Raw genomic sequence first — 15,756 nt, forward strand, 5'->3', positions numbered from 1 at the left:
TATTTTAGAAGAAATGGTAAAAGGAACCCAGGAGAACTTTATCTTGCTGAGAATAAAGACATTTTTACTAAACAAATTAGCTGACTCTGTTGCAGTTTCAAGTTGCTATAGGTGGTTAAAAATAACTGCTGTAAGGGAAGCAGTATAGCATTATAGTTAACAGTACACTCTCTGTAATCAAACTTTCTGCCTTACTAATTGTGTGACTTGGACAAATGACTGAATTTCTGTTTCTCGTCCATAAAATGAGAGATATAAGAGTACCTACCTCATGATGCTTTTATGTTGATTAAATATTTAATGTATATAAAGTGCTTATAACAGTGCTACATGTTAACTTTAAATATTAACTGTGTACTTATTTTACCTCAAAATCATTCAGATGTCTTTTATAAAATAAATCCTATTCATCCATAAAATTTTGCTTTCACTGCTACTGTGCCTCTTGAGTATAGTCAACTCAGGTATTGTCTCCTCAAGGCTTTCTCTGATCACCCAGTATAGACTGTCCTGAGCTACTTTGAATGTTGTTTGTTTGTTTGTTTGTTTGTTTGTTTGTTTGTTTAAAGAGACAGGGACTTGCTGTGTTGCCCAGGCTGGAGTGCAGTGTCTATTCACAGGCACGATCATTGTGCACTGCAGCCTTGAACTCCTGGACTCAACCAGTCCTCCCACCTCAGTGTCTCAAGTAGCTAGGACTGTAGACACACAACACTGTTCCTGGTGTGATGTTTGTTTTGTTTTGTTTTGTTTTGTTTTGTTTTTATTGAGACGGAGTCTCCCTGTGCAGCCCAGGCTGGAATGCAGTGGCGTAATCTTGGCTCACTGCAACCTCCGCCTCCCGATGTCAAGTGATTCTCCTGCCTCAGCTTCCCGAGTAGCTGGGATTACAGTCATGCGCCACCACATCTGGACAATTTTTGTATTTTTGGTAAAGACCAGGCTTCACCATGTTGGCCAGGCTGGTCTTGAACCCCTGACCTCAAGTGATCCGCCTGCCTCAGCCTCCCAAAGTGCTGGGATTACAGGCCACCGCGCCCAGCCAGCTTTTTAATATATTTTTATATGCTTAGACCTTATCACTAGCTTAAAGTCTTTGCTTCTCAGTTTATAGTGTATCTTCTCTACAAGATGTATTCTCTGTGCCTAAAAGAGGGCTGGCACACATTGTTTCTTAAGTACTTGTTGAATGAATGTGACTGAAACTACTACATATGTATGTCATTTCTTCATAAGTATCAACCCATTCTTAAACAATTTAAATATTTGAATTTGCTACACCTTTTCTTTTTGAGTAACGGTGATTTTTTTTCCACAGCAGTTTCATTAAAATTATTTAATGAGAGTATGACTGGAAAATAAAGGTAGATTACTTCTAATAGAAAATTCCTTCAAATGATTGTGATCTACACAGCTGTTTTCAGGTTTTTCTCTACTCTTGAGAAATCATATTTGTAAAGTGCTAAGGTATTTTCACTTGATACATGTATTATAAAAATACTTTAACAAAGAGAAAATAATTGTGCAAGCATTTCTGTGTTGCTTCACACTAAAAGTAATTAACATGATAAGTAGCATATACTGAGCATCATGTGTAGCATACTATTCTAAATGTTTCACATGGATTAACTCATTTAATCTTCACAACCCTATCAATGTGAGTACTGTTGTTATTCCCATTTTATGAATGAGAAAACTGAAGATGGAGTTAGATGTCCAAAGTCACACAACTAATAAATATATATTCCTAGTAACTGTATGTATTTATTTACTGATGGCTTAACCTTTAAAGATTGTAATTGCTTTGGTAGTTCTTAGCTCTAGAATTACTTATAATGCACATCTTAAAATGTACATTTGCCAGGGTTCTTAGTCAGCGTTCATTGTCTGTATCTGTTGTGTACACCAAACTGTTACTACCAAACTGAAGACAGCTTCACACAGGTATATAAAGCAGTAAATATGATCTGTTTCTAATAGAGCATTTCTCTTTAGTTGATGAAACACACCAAGAACTTGATGAAGTCAGTCTGCTTACTGCTATCACAGTGTTTATTTTGTCTACCAGTCCAGAAGTAACTACCATCCCATGCCTTCAGAAGCGCTGTATTGATAAATTTAAAGCTACTCTTGAGATAAAAGATCCTGTGGTAAGTGTCTTTTAGCAGAAAGATGTATGTAATAGGACAATGGCTAGGCTTTTACAAAATTTTCTGTGTGATTTTGTTGGCTCCAATAGGAAGTATTAGACTACAAATTTTTTATTTTTAGATTTAAGATTAATTTCTATTTCAGGAGTGACAAAGCCAAGTAACAGTAGTCTTGTTCTTCAGCCCTAAGGGTAGAGCATAGTGGCAGAAGAGGAAATGTTAAGAAACTGAATTTGAAATGGAGGAATCTTAAGATTGATGTAGCACTAGAACTTTGTAAGGGACTTTTATAAGATACTTTGTAGCATATTATAGAGGATTTTATTTAAAAAAAAAAAAAAAAAAGAAAGGGAGGTCAGGCACTGTGGCTCATGCCTGTAATTCCATCCAGCACTTTGGGAGGACGTGGTGGGCAGATTGCTTGAGGCCAGAAGTCCGAGAGCAGCCTGGGCAGCGTGGTGAGAATGCATCTCTACAAAAAATACAAAAATTAGCCTGGTGTGGGGGAGCAGGCCTGTAGTCCCAGCTGCTCTGGGGGACTGAGGCAGGAGGATCACTCGAGCCTGGGACCTTGAGGCTGCAATGAGTCTCGATCATGCCACTGCACCGCAGCCTGGATGACAGAGCCAGATACTGTCTCAAAAAAAGACTCCAGCACATACCTTCAGTAATATGAATGTGAAATAACAGGACCCATTCCAAAAGCAATACATACAAATTTAACCCATTCCTTTATGTCCCCTTCATTTGCTTGAGTAATGTCCTATTTTTTATGTGCCTCTAGGTGAGTTCATAGCCAATGATCACACATATATCTACTCCTGAAGATACAGGAACCAGATTTTCTCTCAGAAAAAATAATTATTAAAATACCATTACAGTTAACTCAATAAAAGTTTATTTATATCTTCGATGTATAGTCATTTCCTTTTATCCTCTGTCCTGTTGCCTGCTGCCTGCAGCAGCTTTGTATAGCAGTCTCCATCGGGACTCTGATGCCTGATGACACATTAGTATGGTCCAGACGTTCCTTGAAACACTCAGACCATGACATTTGAACATCAAATACATCATTTTTGTCTAAAACATTTTCTGAAATCAACAAAATATCTTTCAAGGTTGTATGTGTTTTGTTGTTTTGGGTGTTTTTTTGTTTTGTTTTGTTTTGCTTTCTACCCATAAAAATGTTAAAGGAGGAGGCTGGGCGCGGTGGCTCATGTCTGTAATCCCAGCACTTCAGGAGGCCAAGGCAGGTGGATCACTTGAGGTCAGGAGTTCAAGACCAGCCTGACCAATGAGATGAAACCCCATCTCTACTAAAAATACAAAAAATTAGCTGGGTGTGGAGGTGCACGCCTGTAGTCCCAGCAACTCGGGAGGTTGAAACAGGAGAATCGCTTGAACGCAGGAGGCAAAGGTTGCAGTGAGCTGAGATCGCACCATTGCACTCCAGCCTGGGCAACAGAGCAAGATTCTGTCTCAAAAAAAAAAAAAAAGTTACAGGAGGGGTTTTGGTGGTGTTTTTGTTTTTTACATTATAGAGAAAGACATGAGGGTGGAAATGGGAATTAGAGAAAAGAAGAAAAATTAACCACTCAGTTTTGCTTCCCTGTTTACCTATATGCCTCTTTCCCATTCCAAACTGTCACAACCACTGTTAGCATAGACGTTTGATTACCTGTTGGCCCTTGGACTTAGAAAATTAAAGATAAATTAGAAATAAACTTAAATACCTTCACTACTTTAAAAAGCAAAGAGTCCTCAGGGACTTTTTAAAAATTTATTTATAGTATTTGCTATTCTTTTCTCTTACCTTATTAGGTACAAATTAAGACCTACCAGCTCCTACATTCCATCTTTCAGTATCCAAATCCAGCTGTTTCCTACCCATACATTTACTCTTTAGCATCCTGTATCATGGAAAAACTACAGGAAATAGACAAGAGAAAACCTGAAAACACTGCTGAGCTTCAGATCTTCCAAGAAGGCATCAAGGTCTTAGAAACACTGGTTACTGTTGCTGAAGAACACCATCGTAAGTGTCAGCACTAAATTCATACTCAGTCTCTACAGAAATCAGAATTTTACTGTTATTTAAATTGCAAAACATTCAGTCACATTATATCTGTATTTCACATTCATTGAAAGGTGGTATGTTAATCTCAAGTATTGATATTATTTAGTATTAATTTAGAAGAGATTGGACGAATTGTTTTCTTTAGTGGGGAAAAATGTATACAGATCAAGTGCTTTTGCAGCCTTATGTCAGGAACATTTATGTCCCTGAACTTATATTATTTGTGTACTTTCTAGGCTCTCCGCTGGTGGCCTGTCTTTTGCCCATCCTCATTTCCTTCCTTTTGGATGAAAATGCTCTGGGATCAGCAACTTCCATAATGAGAAATTTACATGACTTTGCTCTACAAAATCTCATGCAGATTGGACCTCAGTATTCATCTGTTTTTAAAAGTTTAGTGGCTTCTTCTCCAGCCCTAAAAGCCCGCCTTGAGGCCGCTATAAAGGGCAATCAGGAGAGTGTCAAAGTCAAGATACCAACATCTAAATATACTAAGAGTCCTGGAAAAAACTCAAGTATCCAGTTAAAGACCAGTTTCCTCTGATGTTATTTTTTTTGGAATAGTAAGCACCTTAATATAATACTTGATCATTTCCTTTGGTGACAAAAGGGACATTTTAGACACAAGTGCCCTTGGAGGTCTAGTTGATTGTTTTACCTTAAATAGCTGTGACTCTTCAAAGTAACAGCATACTTAACATTTTTTTGTGTGTGCGTGGGGTTTGTGTTTTGTTTTTTTTTCTATTTAAAAAGACAACGGAGCTAACTTACCAGGAATTTTAAGAAAGTGCTAAAGAACTAAACTTACTAAACAATCCACTGCTTTAAAAATGAAATGAATTTCTTCTAACCGTCCATACACATGCGGTATACTTAATACTGTGACAGATATAAATATGATTCTAGTGTAAATTATCTGCACTAATATTGTATCCCAATTGCTGATTTAAAATTCTGCTTTGGCCAGGCACAGTGGCTCACCCCTGTAATTCCAGCACTTTGGAAGGCCAAGGTGGGTGGATCACGAGATCAGGAGTTTGAGACCAGCCTGACCAACATGGTAAAACCCTGTCTCTACTAAAAATACAAAAATTAGCCGGGTGTAGTGGCGCACACCCATAACCCCAGCTACTCAGGAGGCTGAGGTGGGAAAATCGCTTGAACCTGGCAGGCAGAGGTTGCAGTGAGCCAAGATTGTGCCACTGCACTCCAGCCTGGGCAACAGAGTGAGACTCCATCTAAAAAAACAAAAAAAAAAAATACTGCCTTATTCAGTAATTGTATTAAACTTTCTCTGATTTCTTCAAGAAGATAAAATGATTGGAGAGCTATTTAGGAAACCTGGTATAGGATTATCCAGTATACAATAGTACAGATTACTTACAGCCTTACAGTGTGACATAAGATTTGGTATCTATATCATGGTTTTCCACCATCTTTTGGTTTAGTTTATATTGGGTTCAGAAAATGGAAGTTTTACTCATTTTAAATAGAATAAGGCATCTCCACTGTTTTTCAAATGGATTTTTCTGTTTACCTCTGTTCTTACCAATTTTGTTCATTTTCATTTGTGGCAAACATTTGTATCAATGAGTTTTAACATAGGTTCATATCTACATTGTATTTAGATCAACTATGGGTTTATATAAATGCCAAATTTAGTACAACAAATTTAGGTCATCAGGTGAATACAAGTATTTTTTTTAACATGAAACATATTTTATTATAGAAAAAAGATTAATGATAAAGTCATATTGGTTGAGAAATATTTTTTAACTGTGTTCATGATTGTTGATTCTCCTTCTACTTCAGTGTTATACTGTGTGAATCAAGCACTATGTCCAAACAGAGCATTTCCCTGTTAAAAATCACAAACCGAAGTGATAGAGGCATGTCAGAATTGAGAAGACATTTTGAAGCAAGAGCAATGTGATGTACCTATTTTATTATGTTTGTATATAAATACTATTATAAATTGTTCAGTGAAACATTTGACAAACTCTAACACTACAATCATTTTTTCTAAATTACATAAATAAAGCTAATTTTCATTATCATTCTTGTTTTTTTAAATTATTTTACCAACAAAAGATGGCAGGTTGGTTTCTCTCAAATGGATTCCAGAAAATCAACCTTTTTTCTCAGAAGAGCCCTTTCTTTGGAGCATTATTTGTGATGGTTTAGGTTCTCTGTCTCTTCCTAAGTGTCTGTAGGCATTGAGTGTATATTTCTTATTGTTCCCTTTACCTAAAATGTCCTTTTCTCTCCTGTCTTCTGTCTGGTGATTGCCCACTCCTTTCAGGCCTGGCTTAAATATCACCTTTCCTTGGTAACTCTCCTTAACACTTCTTAACTTCCTCTTACACCAATTTAACTGCTTCCTCATCTGTGTTTCCATAGTGCTTAATACATTCTTGTATGCATAAAAAATCACATTGCAATTTGTGGTTTGTTTGTTTGTTTGTTTGTTTGTTTAAGCCAAGGTCTTGTTCTGTTGCCCAGGCTGGAATGCAATGGTGTGAACACAGCTCAGTGCAGCCTTGACCTACTACGCTCAAGTGATCTTCCTGCCTCAGCCCCCCAAGTAGCAGGAACTACAGATGTGTGCCTCCAAGCCTAATTTAAAAAATTTTTTGTAGATATGAGGTCTCACTCATGTTGCCCAGTCTGGTCTCAAACTCCTGAGCTCAAGCTGTCCTCCCACCTTGGCCTCCCAAAGTGCTAGGATTACAGGTGTGAGCCACCACACCTAGCCTACATTGCGTTTTAATATTATCTTGTCTCCCTCTTAGACGGTACCGCTTCAGAGGGAGAAATTATGTCTTCTATAACTTGGCTCACTTAATAGCTATTGAATTGCACTGGTACAGGATGGATGAGGACTCATAACTTCTTTGCCAGGGCAAATGCTGAACTACGTTGTTCTCAGGATGTAACTAATTAATTTGACTTAGGGATTTTAAAAAAGCGTTTTGTCTCTTTTAGCTGTTTCATTTAGTTTGCTCTTACACATTAAGATTTCTACTCAGTAGCCTAGTATCCTGAATTACTTGGATTAAAGGTGCTTATATGAATGTCAGTAATTAGGGAAAAAAAACTCTTATGTCCAGTGTAATGGAATTAGGAAATTTGAGCTATTCTTAAATGTATCTCAAGTCACCTTATTTAATACAACCCTGAACTATTAAATGTATCTTTACTGATAATGAAATTAAGGCTTAACAGCTAGGATCGAACCCATCTTTCTGATCCCAGGCATTCATGCTAGAGACAGAAAAACTGGCAATCCCGATTCCATCAAGGTATAGCTTTTCTCCTCTTCCAGCACTCCGGGCTCCCTCAGGAGCCTTCCTCACTCTCTGTTGAAGATATTTTCAATTACATTTCTCCAAATTACAACTAAAAAGTCTTTGGCTAATACAGTAGGGGAAAAAGTTTTTTTTAAATTATTTTCTACAGTTTCTTCTTCTTTTTTTTTTTTTTTGAGACGGAGTTTCGCTCTTGTTGCCCAGGCTGGAGTGCAATGGCGTGATCTCAGCCCACCGCAACCTCCGCCTCCCTGTTTCAAGTGATTCTCCTGCCTCAGCCTTCCCAAGTAGCTGGGATTACAGGCATGCGCCACCACATCTGGCTAATTTTGTATTTTTAATGGAGACGGGGTTTGTCCATGTTGGTCAGGCTGGTTTCAAACTCCTGACCTCAGGTGATCTGCCCGCCTCGGCCTCCCAAAGTGCTGGGATTACAGGTGTGAGCCACTGCACCTGGCCTGTCCTCTACAGTTTCTATGGGAATAGATTATATGCTTAGATATTAATGAGTCTAGTTGTAATAAAGCAGTTGCATATTAATTAGCTTGGTAACTTTACAAATTAAAAATGTTGATTGGCAACTTGGATGAAACCATCAAAATGGTATAATATTTGTCTTGGGCTTTATTTTTTTTCTAAGAGGAGAAATAGAGACAAAGCTACTAATTAAGTCATTCTATTTAGCCCATTGCTTAAAAACTTATGTGAAATAACACTGGATATAACAGATTTCTGTTAATAAAATATTGAGTCTAAATTTTATATAAAACAAATTTCACCGTCAACTTAAGGGAACATTAAGGCCCTTGAAAAGATATAAGTAACTACTATAAAAGAGGTATGATGGTGAGGTTTGGGCTTAAAATTTATTTATTTAAAAAAAAAGTTGGCCAGGCACGGTGGCTCATGCCTATAATCCCAGCACTTTGGGAGGCCGAGGCGGGTGGATCACGAGGTCAGGAGATCAAGACCATCCTGGCTAACACAGTGAAACCCCATCTTTACTAAAAATACAAAAAATTAGCCAGGCATGGTGGCGGGTGCCTGTGATTCCAGCTACTTGGGAGGCTGAGGCAGGAGAATTGCTTGAACCCAGGAGGCGGAGGTTGCATTGAGCCAAGATTGCGCCATTGCACTCCAGCCTGGGTGACAGAGCGAGACTCTGTCTCAAAAAAAAAAAAAAAAAAGTTATGAGTATAGCGCTAAGGGAGCCCAGAGAAGGAAACCAGAGCTTCCAAGATCAACTTTATGGAAAGTATCATATGATACAGGCCGAGAGAATAGCACTTGATACATAACTCAAGTGTATGTACATACATAACTTGAGTTATGAGATACATAACTCAAGAGTACTTTTTTTAACCAATATTTAAAACTTTATATATATGATATATAATCCCAAAATTATGGCCCATTATTAGGGGCCATATATTTCCAAATGCTGAAATATATTCATAACTAAAGAATTAATGTACCACATATTTCCCCAAAACTTTGTTTTGTTTTTTGTCTGTTTTCTGAGATGGAGTCTTGCTCTGTCGCCCAGGCTAGAATGCAGTGGCGTGATCTCGGCTCACTTCAACCTCCACCTCTCAGGTTCAAGCAATTCTCCTGCCTCAGCCTCCCAAGTGGCTAGGATTACAGGCGTGCCCCACCATGCCTGGCTAATTTTTGTAATTTTTTTTTAAATAGAGATGGTGTTTCACTGTGTTGGCCAAGCTGGTCTCAAACTCCTGACCTTAAGTGATCTGCTGGCCACGGCCTCCCAAAGTGCCAAGATTACAGGGTTGAGCCACCACACCCAGCCTGGGCTACTTTTTATGCTATTAGGAATAAAAAAGAGAAAATGGAAACAGTTTTACCCCAGTGGAACAAGAAAGGGAAGATTCTGGCTTTTTGTATTTGGGGGTTTTTTGTTTTTATTTTTAAAGAGGCAGCCTGTTTCTTTCATGAACCATATTCTGTTTCTTTCATGCTTCAGAAGTAATCAGTTATGGCCTGCAGCACTGGACAAATCAATGGTATAAGCATACATCTCAGATGTGATAACTTCAGAATCCAAGAGAAGAATCATCTCAAGGGCTGGACACAGTGGCTCACACTTGTAATCCCAGCAATTTGGGAGGCCAAGGCAAGAGGATCTCTTGAGCTGAGGAGTTCGAAGTCACAGTAAGCTATAATTGTGCCACTGCACTGCAGCCTGAGCTACCAAGTGAGACCCTATCTTAAAAACATACATAATTTTTTAAGAAGAATCATTCTAGGCCCAAGTCATATCCTCCATGATGACATATACCATATTTTCTCTGATCTGTATTCCAGTAATAGGGAGTAGGGTCAATCCCTTCCTTTTTATAACCTGCAGGCATTTCTTCATTATCCCAGATATGCATTGATCCTCCCACAGTCTCACCAACATTCAGCATCAACACACTGACAGATTCAGTAAGACAGGAATGCTCAGGATGTCACTGCATATAGAAGGACTTGATCACAGGAAATCAACACAGCAGGATTGGTTCATTAATGGTGTTGTCATCAGTCTCAGGAGCTTTTGGGATTTTTTCTCCAAATTCCTAGGAAGTTCCATATCTTTTTTTTTATATTGTGTTTTAGCCACACCATAGCATCTGTTTAAAAGGCCGTTTGGTGGGCTTAAAGTAAGGGTTCAGGTTATATATTCATTGCCAGTGACTTCAAGACTACCACATCACAAACCAAGCCCTCCAGTCAGTTCAGGAGGTCCTCAAAGTTCAGGAAGCGGCACCCAGCTTCCACATGAGTGTATTCAGCCAAGTGCCTTCAAATTCTAAATGCTCTGCCCTGTATGACTGTGCAATACAAAAAAACATCTGCAGCTGGAATGCATGTCTCCTGGTACAACTAAGAGAACTGAGTTAAAAATGTCTCTTCCTTGGGCTGGGCACAGTGGCTCACTCCTGTAATCCCAGCACTTTGGGAGGCCCGAGGCAGGTGGATCACTTGAGGTCAGGAGTTTGAGACTGGTAACCACAGAAGGCAGAGAAACTCTAGGCAGACAACAGCAGGTCCCTGATGAAGCCCCACCCTCAAGTGGAAAAGCCACGGCCCAAAGTGAGAACTTCTATCCCTGTTTTCCCACTCAAATGTTGTCTTTTCCTAAACCACCCATGGTCCACCCCCCATCCTGTGCCTATAAATACCCCAGACTCAGCTGGCAGAGAGGAGAAGCAGCTGGACGTAGGAGACTACAGCTGGACATCGGAGAGAAGTGGCTTAACTTCAGAGTAACAGCTTGGTGACATAACTTTGAAGAAGAATCCAGCCAAAGACAGCCAAACTTCAGGGGAAGATTACCTACCCCCATCCCCTTTTATCTCCCCTTCCCACTGAGAGCCACTTCATCAGCAATAAAATCCCCCACACTTACCATTCTTCAATTTGTTTGTGTGACCTCATTTTTCCTGGATGCTAGACAAGAGCTTGGGAGCCACAAGTGCGGAAACAAAAGGGCCCACGGACCTGTTAACACCTGAGCTGTCCATGGACAGCAGAGCTAAAAGAGCACTGTAACATACCCTCTGGGGCTCCAAGGGTTGTGGGCACCACCTCCCCAGTCGCTGCTATGGGGCCTCAAAAGCGCTCACCCCAGCTCCTGCACGCACTCACCTGTGCACTCCCTCCCACATGGGGTAGAACGCAGCAGTTCCAAGTGAGTGGAGTTTGCTCCTGCTGGCACCAAAGTGAACAGCAGGTTCCAGCACTCGTGCACTCCGGTTCCCACCTTGTTCACTCACATACTCCATCCCACGAGGAGTCGAGAGCTACAGGCTGAGTAAATGAGGCACCCCTGTTGCCAGTCCTGCGAAGGGGTCAGGGAAATATCCTGCTTCAAGACCAGCCTGGAAAACATGGCAAAACCGCGTCACTACTAAAAACACAAAAATGAGCCAGGCGTAGTGGCACATGCCTGTAATCCCCATTACTTGGGAGGCTGAAGCACAAGAATCACTTGAAACTGAGGCCAAGATCGCGCCACCACACTACAGCCTGGGTGACAAAGCAAGACACTGTCTCTCAGAGAAAAAAAAAGAAGTCTCTTCCCCCAAATAGTCAAGTTTGAAGAGTGTTAACACCAGCCTGGGTAACATAGTGAGACCTGGTCTCTACTGAAAAAAGAAAATCTGCCAGGCATGGTGGTGCATGCCTGTAGTCCAAGCTACTTAGAAAGCTGAGGCAGGAGAATGACTTGAACCTGGGAGATGGAGGCTGCAGTGAGCCATGATTGCACCAGTGCATGCCAGCCTGGGTGACAGAGTGAGACCCTGTCTTAAAAATAAAACAAACAAAAAAAGTGTAGCACCACCTTTTGCTGGTATTTGCACTATTTTTGGAGGAGTAACGTCACAGTACCCCCATCAAAGAAGTGATCTATAAAGCACCTGGTGGCCATGGATTGTGCTTTTCAGAGTTTGAACATGTTTTCTCCAAAGATCATCATGTGTCTGTTGATCTGGATGTCAACAACAACTAAGAGTCTTGTAACATTAATTTTAAGAAAAGAATTACCTTTTTTGCGGTATCCTAAAGTATTCCCTTTATCTTTATTATAATACAAGATTTTCATTACAAGGGAAAAAATTCAGCCCTCAAACTACTGAACTATTAAAAAACCCACTAAACTATGATAATGTTAATGCAAAATTGAAAATATTTGAGATAACTGTATACTCTTAAAAAAAAGTACAACACTAAAATGTTGTCATTTTGGCCGGGCATGGTGGCTTACGCCTTTAATGCCAGCACTTTGGGGGGCCTAGGCAGGCCAATCACTTGAGGCCAGGAGTTCGAGACCAGCCTGGCCAACATGGTGAAACCTTGTTTCTACTAAAAAAATAAAAATTAGCCAGGTGTGGTGGCAGGCACCTGTAATCCCAGCTACTCGGGAGGCTGAGGCAGGTGAATTGCTTGAACCTGGGAGGTGGAAGTTGCAGTGAGACGAGATCACACCACTGCACTCCAGCCTAGGCAACAGAGTGAGACTCAGTCTCAAAAAAAACAAAAAACAAAACAAACAAAAAGTGTCATTTCTGGTGGTTTAATGATTGCCTTGCATTCTGTCATTTCTGGTGGTTTAATGATTTTCTATATGTATCTTTCCAGAGCCCATTACTATTTATAACTGTAAAGTCAAGGTAATTATTTTTTTTTTAATTCACATTGACTTTATTGACTGCTGAAGTTCAATCTCATTCATCTTCCAGCCTTCTCTAATACTGTCTTTCTGAGGCTTTTCTACGGTAGACATCATAGAAGGTCTCCTGGCCCACGCGCACTTTAATCATGATCCACTCCATCGTTCCTCCCAGGACAAAAAAGAAGGGCAGGAACCCGTAGATGCCAAATCGCTGCTTCCCGGGCACCCGCTGCAGAATCCGTCTCACCTGGGCCCTGGTGAACACGCTCGACCGAGGTCGTGGAGAGGGATATGGCAGAACTAGGCACTGGATCGCCCGGACGCAGCCGAGGCCACCCCGCCCGTTCTCGCCGTGTATGGCGACCTGGGCGACTAGCGAGCGCCGTCCTCCGCCACTGTCTGGTAAGCGCATGAGTCAAGTCAAGGTAATTATATATATTGCATCTTCTCCATCAATTGAATATACTTTCCTCTTTACAAATAATTTGTTAGCTCTTTTTTTTTCTTTCTTTTATTTTTTTTGAGACAGAGTCTCATGCTGTTATCCAGGCTAGAGTGCAGTGGTGTAATCTTGGCTCACTGCAACCTCAGCCTCCTGAGTTCAAGCAATTCTGCCTCAGCCTCCCAAGTAGCTGGGTTTACAGGTGCCCATCACCACGCCTGGCTAATTTTTGTATTTTTAGTAGAGATGGGGTTTCACCATGTTGGCCAGGCTGGTCTCGAACTGCTGACCTCAAGTGATCCACCAGCCTAGGCCTCCCAAAGTGCTGGGATCACAGGCATGAGCCACCGCACCCAGCCTAATTTGTTAACTCTTGCAAGACCTCAATTATTCAGGAGAAATTATCTCTGTTTGCTTGAAATATAGTTATCTAACGGCTGGCTGGCTGGCAGTGATCAATTAATAAATTATACCCATGTCGGCCTATCTGTTTACCAGCCTATTTAATTGATATCTGGGCTTGTTAGCTTTGAGGAAATTTTGTATTGTGACATAGAACTGGAACATATCCAGTATAGACCACAAATACAATCTAGGTTGCATAAATCGAAAAATGTAGCTTCCTTTATTGCTTTTCTCTTTTGTTAGGACTCCTGCGCTATCAAATGAGGCATTATAAAATTATGATTCCACAGTCTACTTGAGGAAAATTCCTATGTCCACATATCATCCTTTAAGTAGAGAGTGTATTTCAAAAAATTAACATTTTTAAAATGATTCTTACTATTCCAAGTATTCTGTATTTTTTGAAATAATAAGAAGTCATAGGCTGGGCATGGTGGCTCACGCCTGTAATCCCAACACTTTGGGAGGCCGAGGTGGGTGTATTACTTGAGGCCAAGGGTTTAAGACCAGCCTGGCCAACATGGTGAAACTCTGTCTCTACGAAAAAAATACAAAAATTAGCCAGGCGAGGTGGTGCATGCCTGTAGTCCCAGCTACTCATGAGGCTGAGGCAGGAGCATCGCTTGAACCTGGGAGGTGGAGGTCGCAGTGAGCTGAGATCGCACCACTGGGAGACAGAGCAAGACTCTGTGTCAAAAAAATGAAAACATAAAAATGAAAAAAGAGGTCATTGCTGCCAATGAAAAAGTGGTGTTGACAATGTTTTTGCTTAACTGGATCAAAATTTAATCTTTTTCCTGGAAAAATACCTACAGGCCAAAAAACTTTATAAGCAGAAAAATAGACACAGACACAGAAACACACACACACATATCAGAAATAGCAGACTGCTTTATAAAATATTCCAAGAAAGAACAAAACAAATGAGATTTTTTAACAGCAAAGTATGCCAGTGACACAGCAAAAGCAGCTTTGCTAGTGCTATTATTGGAGGAAGTACAAGTGGCCCCAGAAAGAAAACGTGCATGTGCAACCAAAACTGATGGTCTAGGCTGAACAGTGAAGTCTATAAATACCACTGTTTTCTCTGTTAATTACTTCTTTCTTGGGAAGGTTTTGGGCCTTCTATTTTATATTCAAATGCTGGAGGAGTGCTCACCACTCTCTGAATTGCCAGGGTAACTGAGCTTCCCACATCCTTTCCCTCTCTAGTGGTGTCAAGTACTAGAAACACATCATCTAGATCTTTGTTTAAACACAAAAGCTCCTTAAAAGTAGATGTTCTAAATTATGGAAATGCTTTTGTTTCAGTGGTCAACAGATCAATTGTGAGTCAACATCAAATGAGAAGTGGTTCCTATTCTCCACTTCCTATTCTGCAGTCAGCTGTAGTTATCATCATTTGCTACAGTTTTCATTGCAGATGCTTTCTCTTTTCAATAATAATGTGATCATTGTGATTCTCAATGATGTATAAAAAATTTGTAGAATTTTCTACAATGAATATGTTCCCTTAGTTGATAGATTTATATTCTTAACAGTATTGGGACTTCCAGAGATCACCCTAGATCCTGTCTCTAGGCAAGCACATGCCTAAACCATTTAGAACAATTCTTTTTTTTTTTTTAGACAGGGTCTCACTCTGTTGCCCAGGTTGGAGTGCAGTGGCATGATGATGGCTCACTGCAGACTTGACCTCCCTGGGCTCAAGTGATCCTCTCACCTCAGCCTCCTGAGTAGCTGGGACTACAGGCGTGCACTACCATGCCCATCTAATTTTTGTATTTTTAGTAGAGAGGGGTTTCACCATGTTGGCAGGCTGATCTCAAACTCCTGATCTCAAGTGATTAGCTGCCTCCACCTCCCAAAGTGCTAGGATTACAGGCATGAGTGACCACACCCGGCCCATACTCATCTTTTCTATAAGCATTTAAAAGTGTCTGTTTTAGTTTCCTAGGACTGCTATAACAAACTACCATAAATCCGATGGCTTTATGCAATCAAAATTTTGTTTTCTCCCCATACCGGAGGCCAGAAGTCTGAAATCAAGGCCTAGGCTCACTTCAAAGGCCCTAAGGAAGAATTCTTTCATGCCTTTTCTAGCTTCTAGTGTCCCAGGTATTCCTTGGCTTCTAGCGCCATAACTCCAAGTCTCTGCCTCCGTCTTCACAAGATTTCCTACATCTGTCTCTCTTCTA

The 15,756-nt window shown here is 40.4% G+C and overlaps 1 protein-coding gene and 2 pseudogenes across 13 annotated transcripts in view; 1 reads left to right on the forward strand and 2 right to left on the reverse strand.

Moving 5' to 3' along the window:
* The window catches only part of HEATR5A (HEAT repeat containing 5A), a 134,988-nt gene extending 125,348 nt beyond the window's left edge, over positions 1–9,640 (forward strand). For 12 of the 13 annotated variants that reach the window (XM_063645888.1, XM_055291586.2, XM_063645898.1 and 9 more), the window contains 3 exons: positions 1,996–2,150; positions 3,972–4,185; positions 4,464–6,281. In XM_063645888.1, the coding sequence (XP_063501958.1) occupies positions 1,996–2,150; positions 3,972–4,185; positions 4,464–4,771 (677 nt within the window). In that variant the 3' untranslated portion in view covers positions 4,772–6,281. Of the gene's footprint in view, positions 1–1,995; positions 2,151–3,971; positions 4,186–4,463; positions 6,282–9,516 lie in introns of those variants that run through there. The other variant, XM_063645890.1, reaches the window with a different exon arrangement.
* LOC129490623 (asparagine--tRNA ligase, cytoplasmic-like) lies at positions 9,626–10,520 on the reverse strand (annotated as a pseudogene).
* Positions 10,521–12,763: 2,243 nt separating this feature from the next.
* Positions 12,764–13,556, reverse strand: LOC129489253 (ubiquinol-cytochrome c reductase complex assembly factor 5-like; annotated as a pseudogene).
* Between the last annotated feature and the right edge of the window lie 2,200 nt (positions 13,557–15,756).

This window comes from Symphalangus syndactylus, chromosome 9 (genome assembly GCF_028878055.3).
Source record: "Symphalangus syndactylus isolate Jambi chromosome 9, NHGRI_mSymSyn1-v2.1_pri, whole genome shotgun sequence".
Classification (NCBI taxonomy): Eukaryota; Metazoa; Chordata; class Mammalia; order Primates; family Hylobatidae; genus Symphalangus; species Symphalangus syndactylus.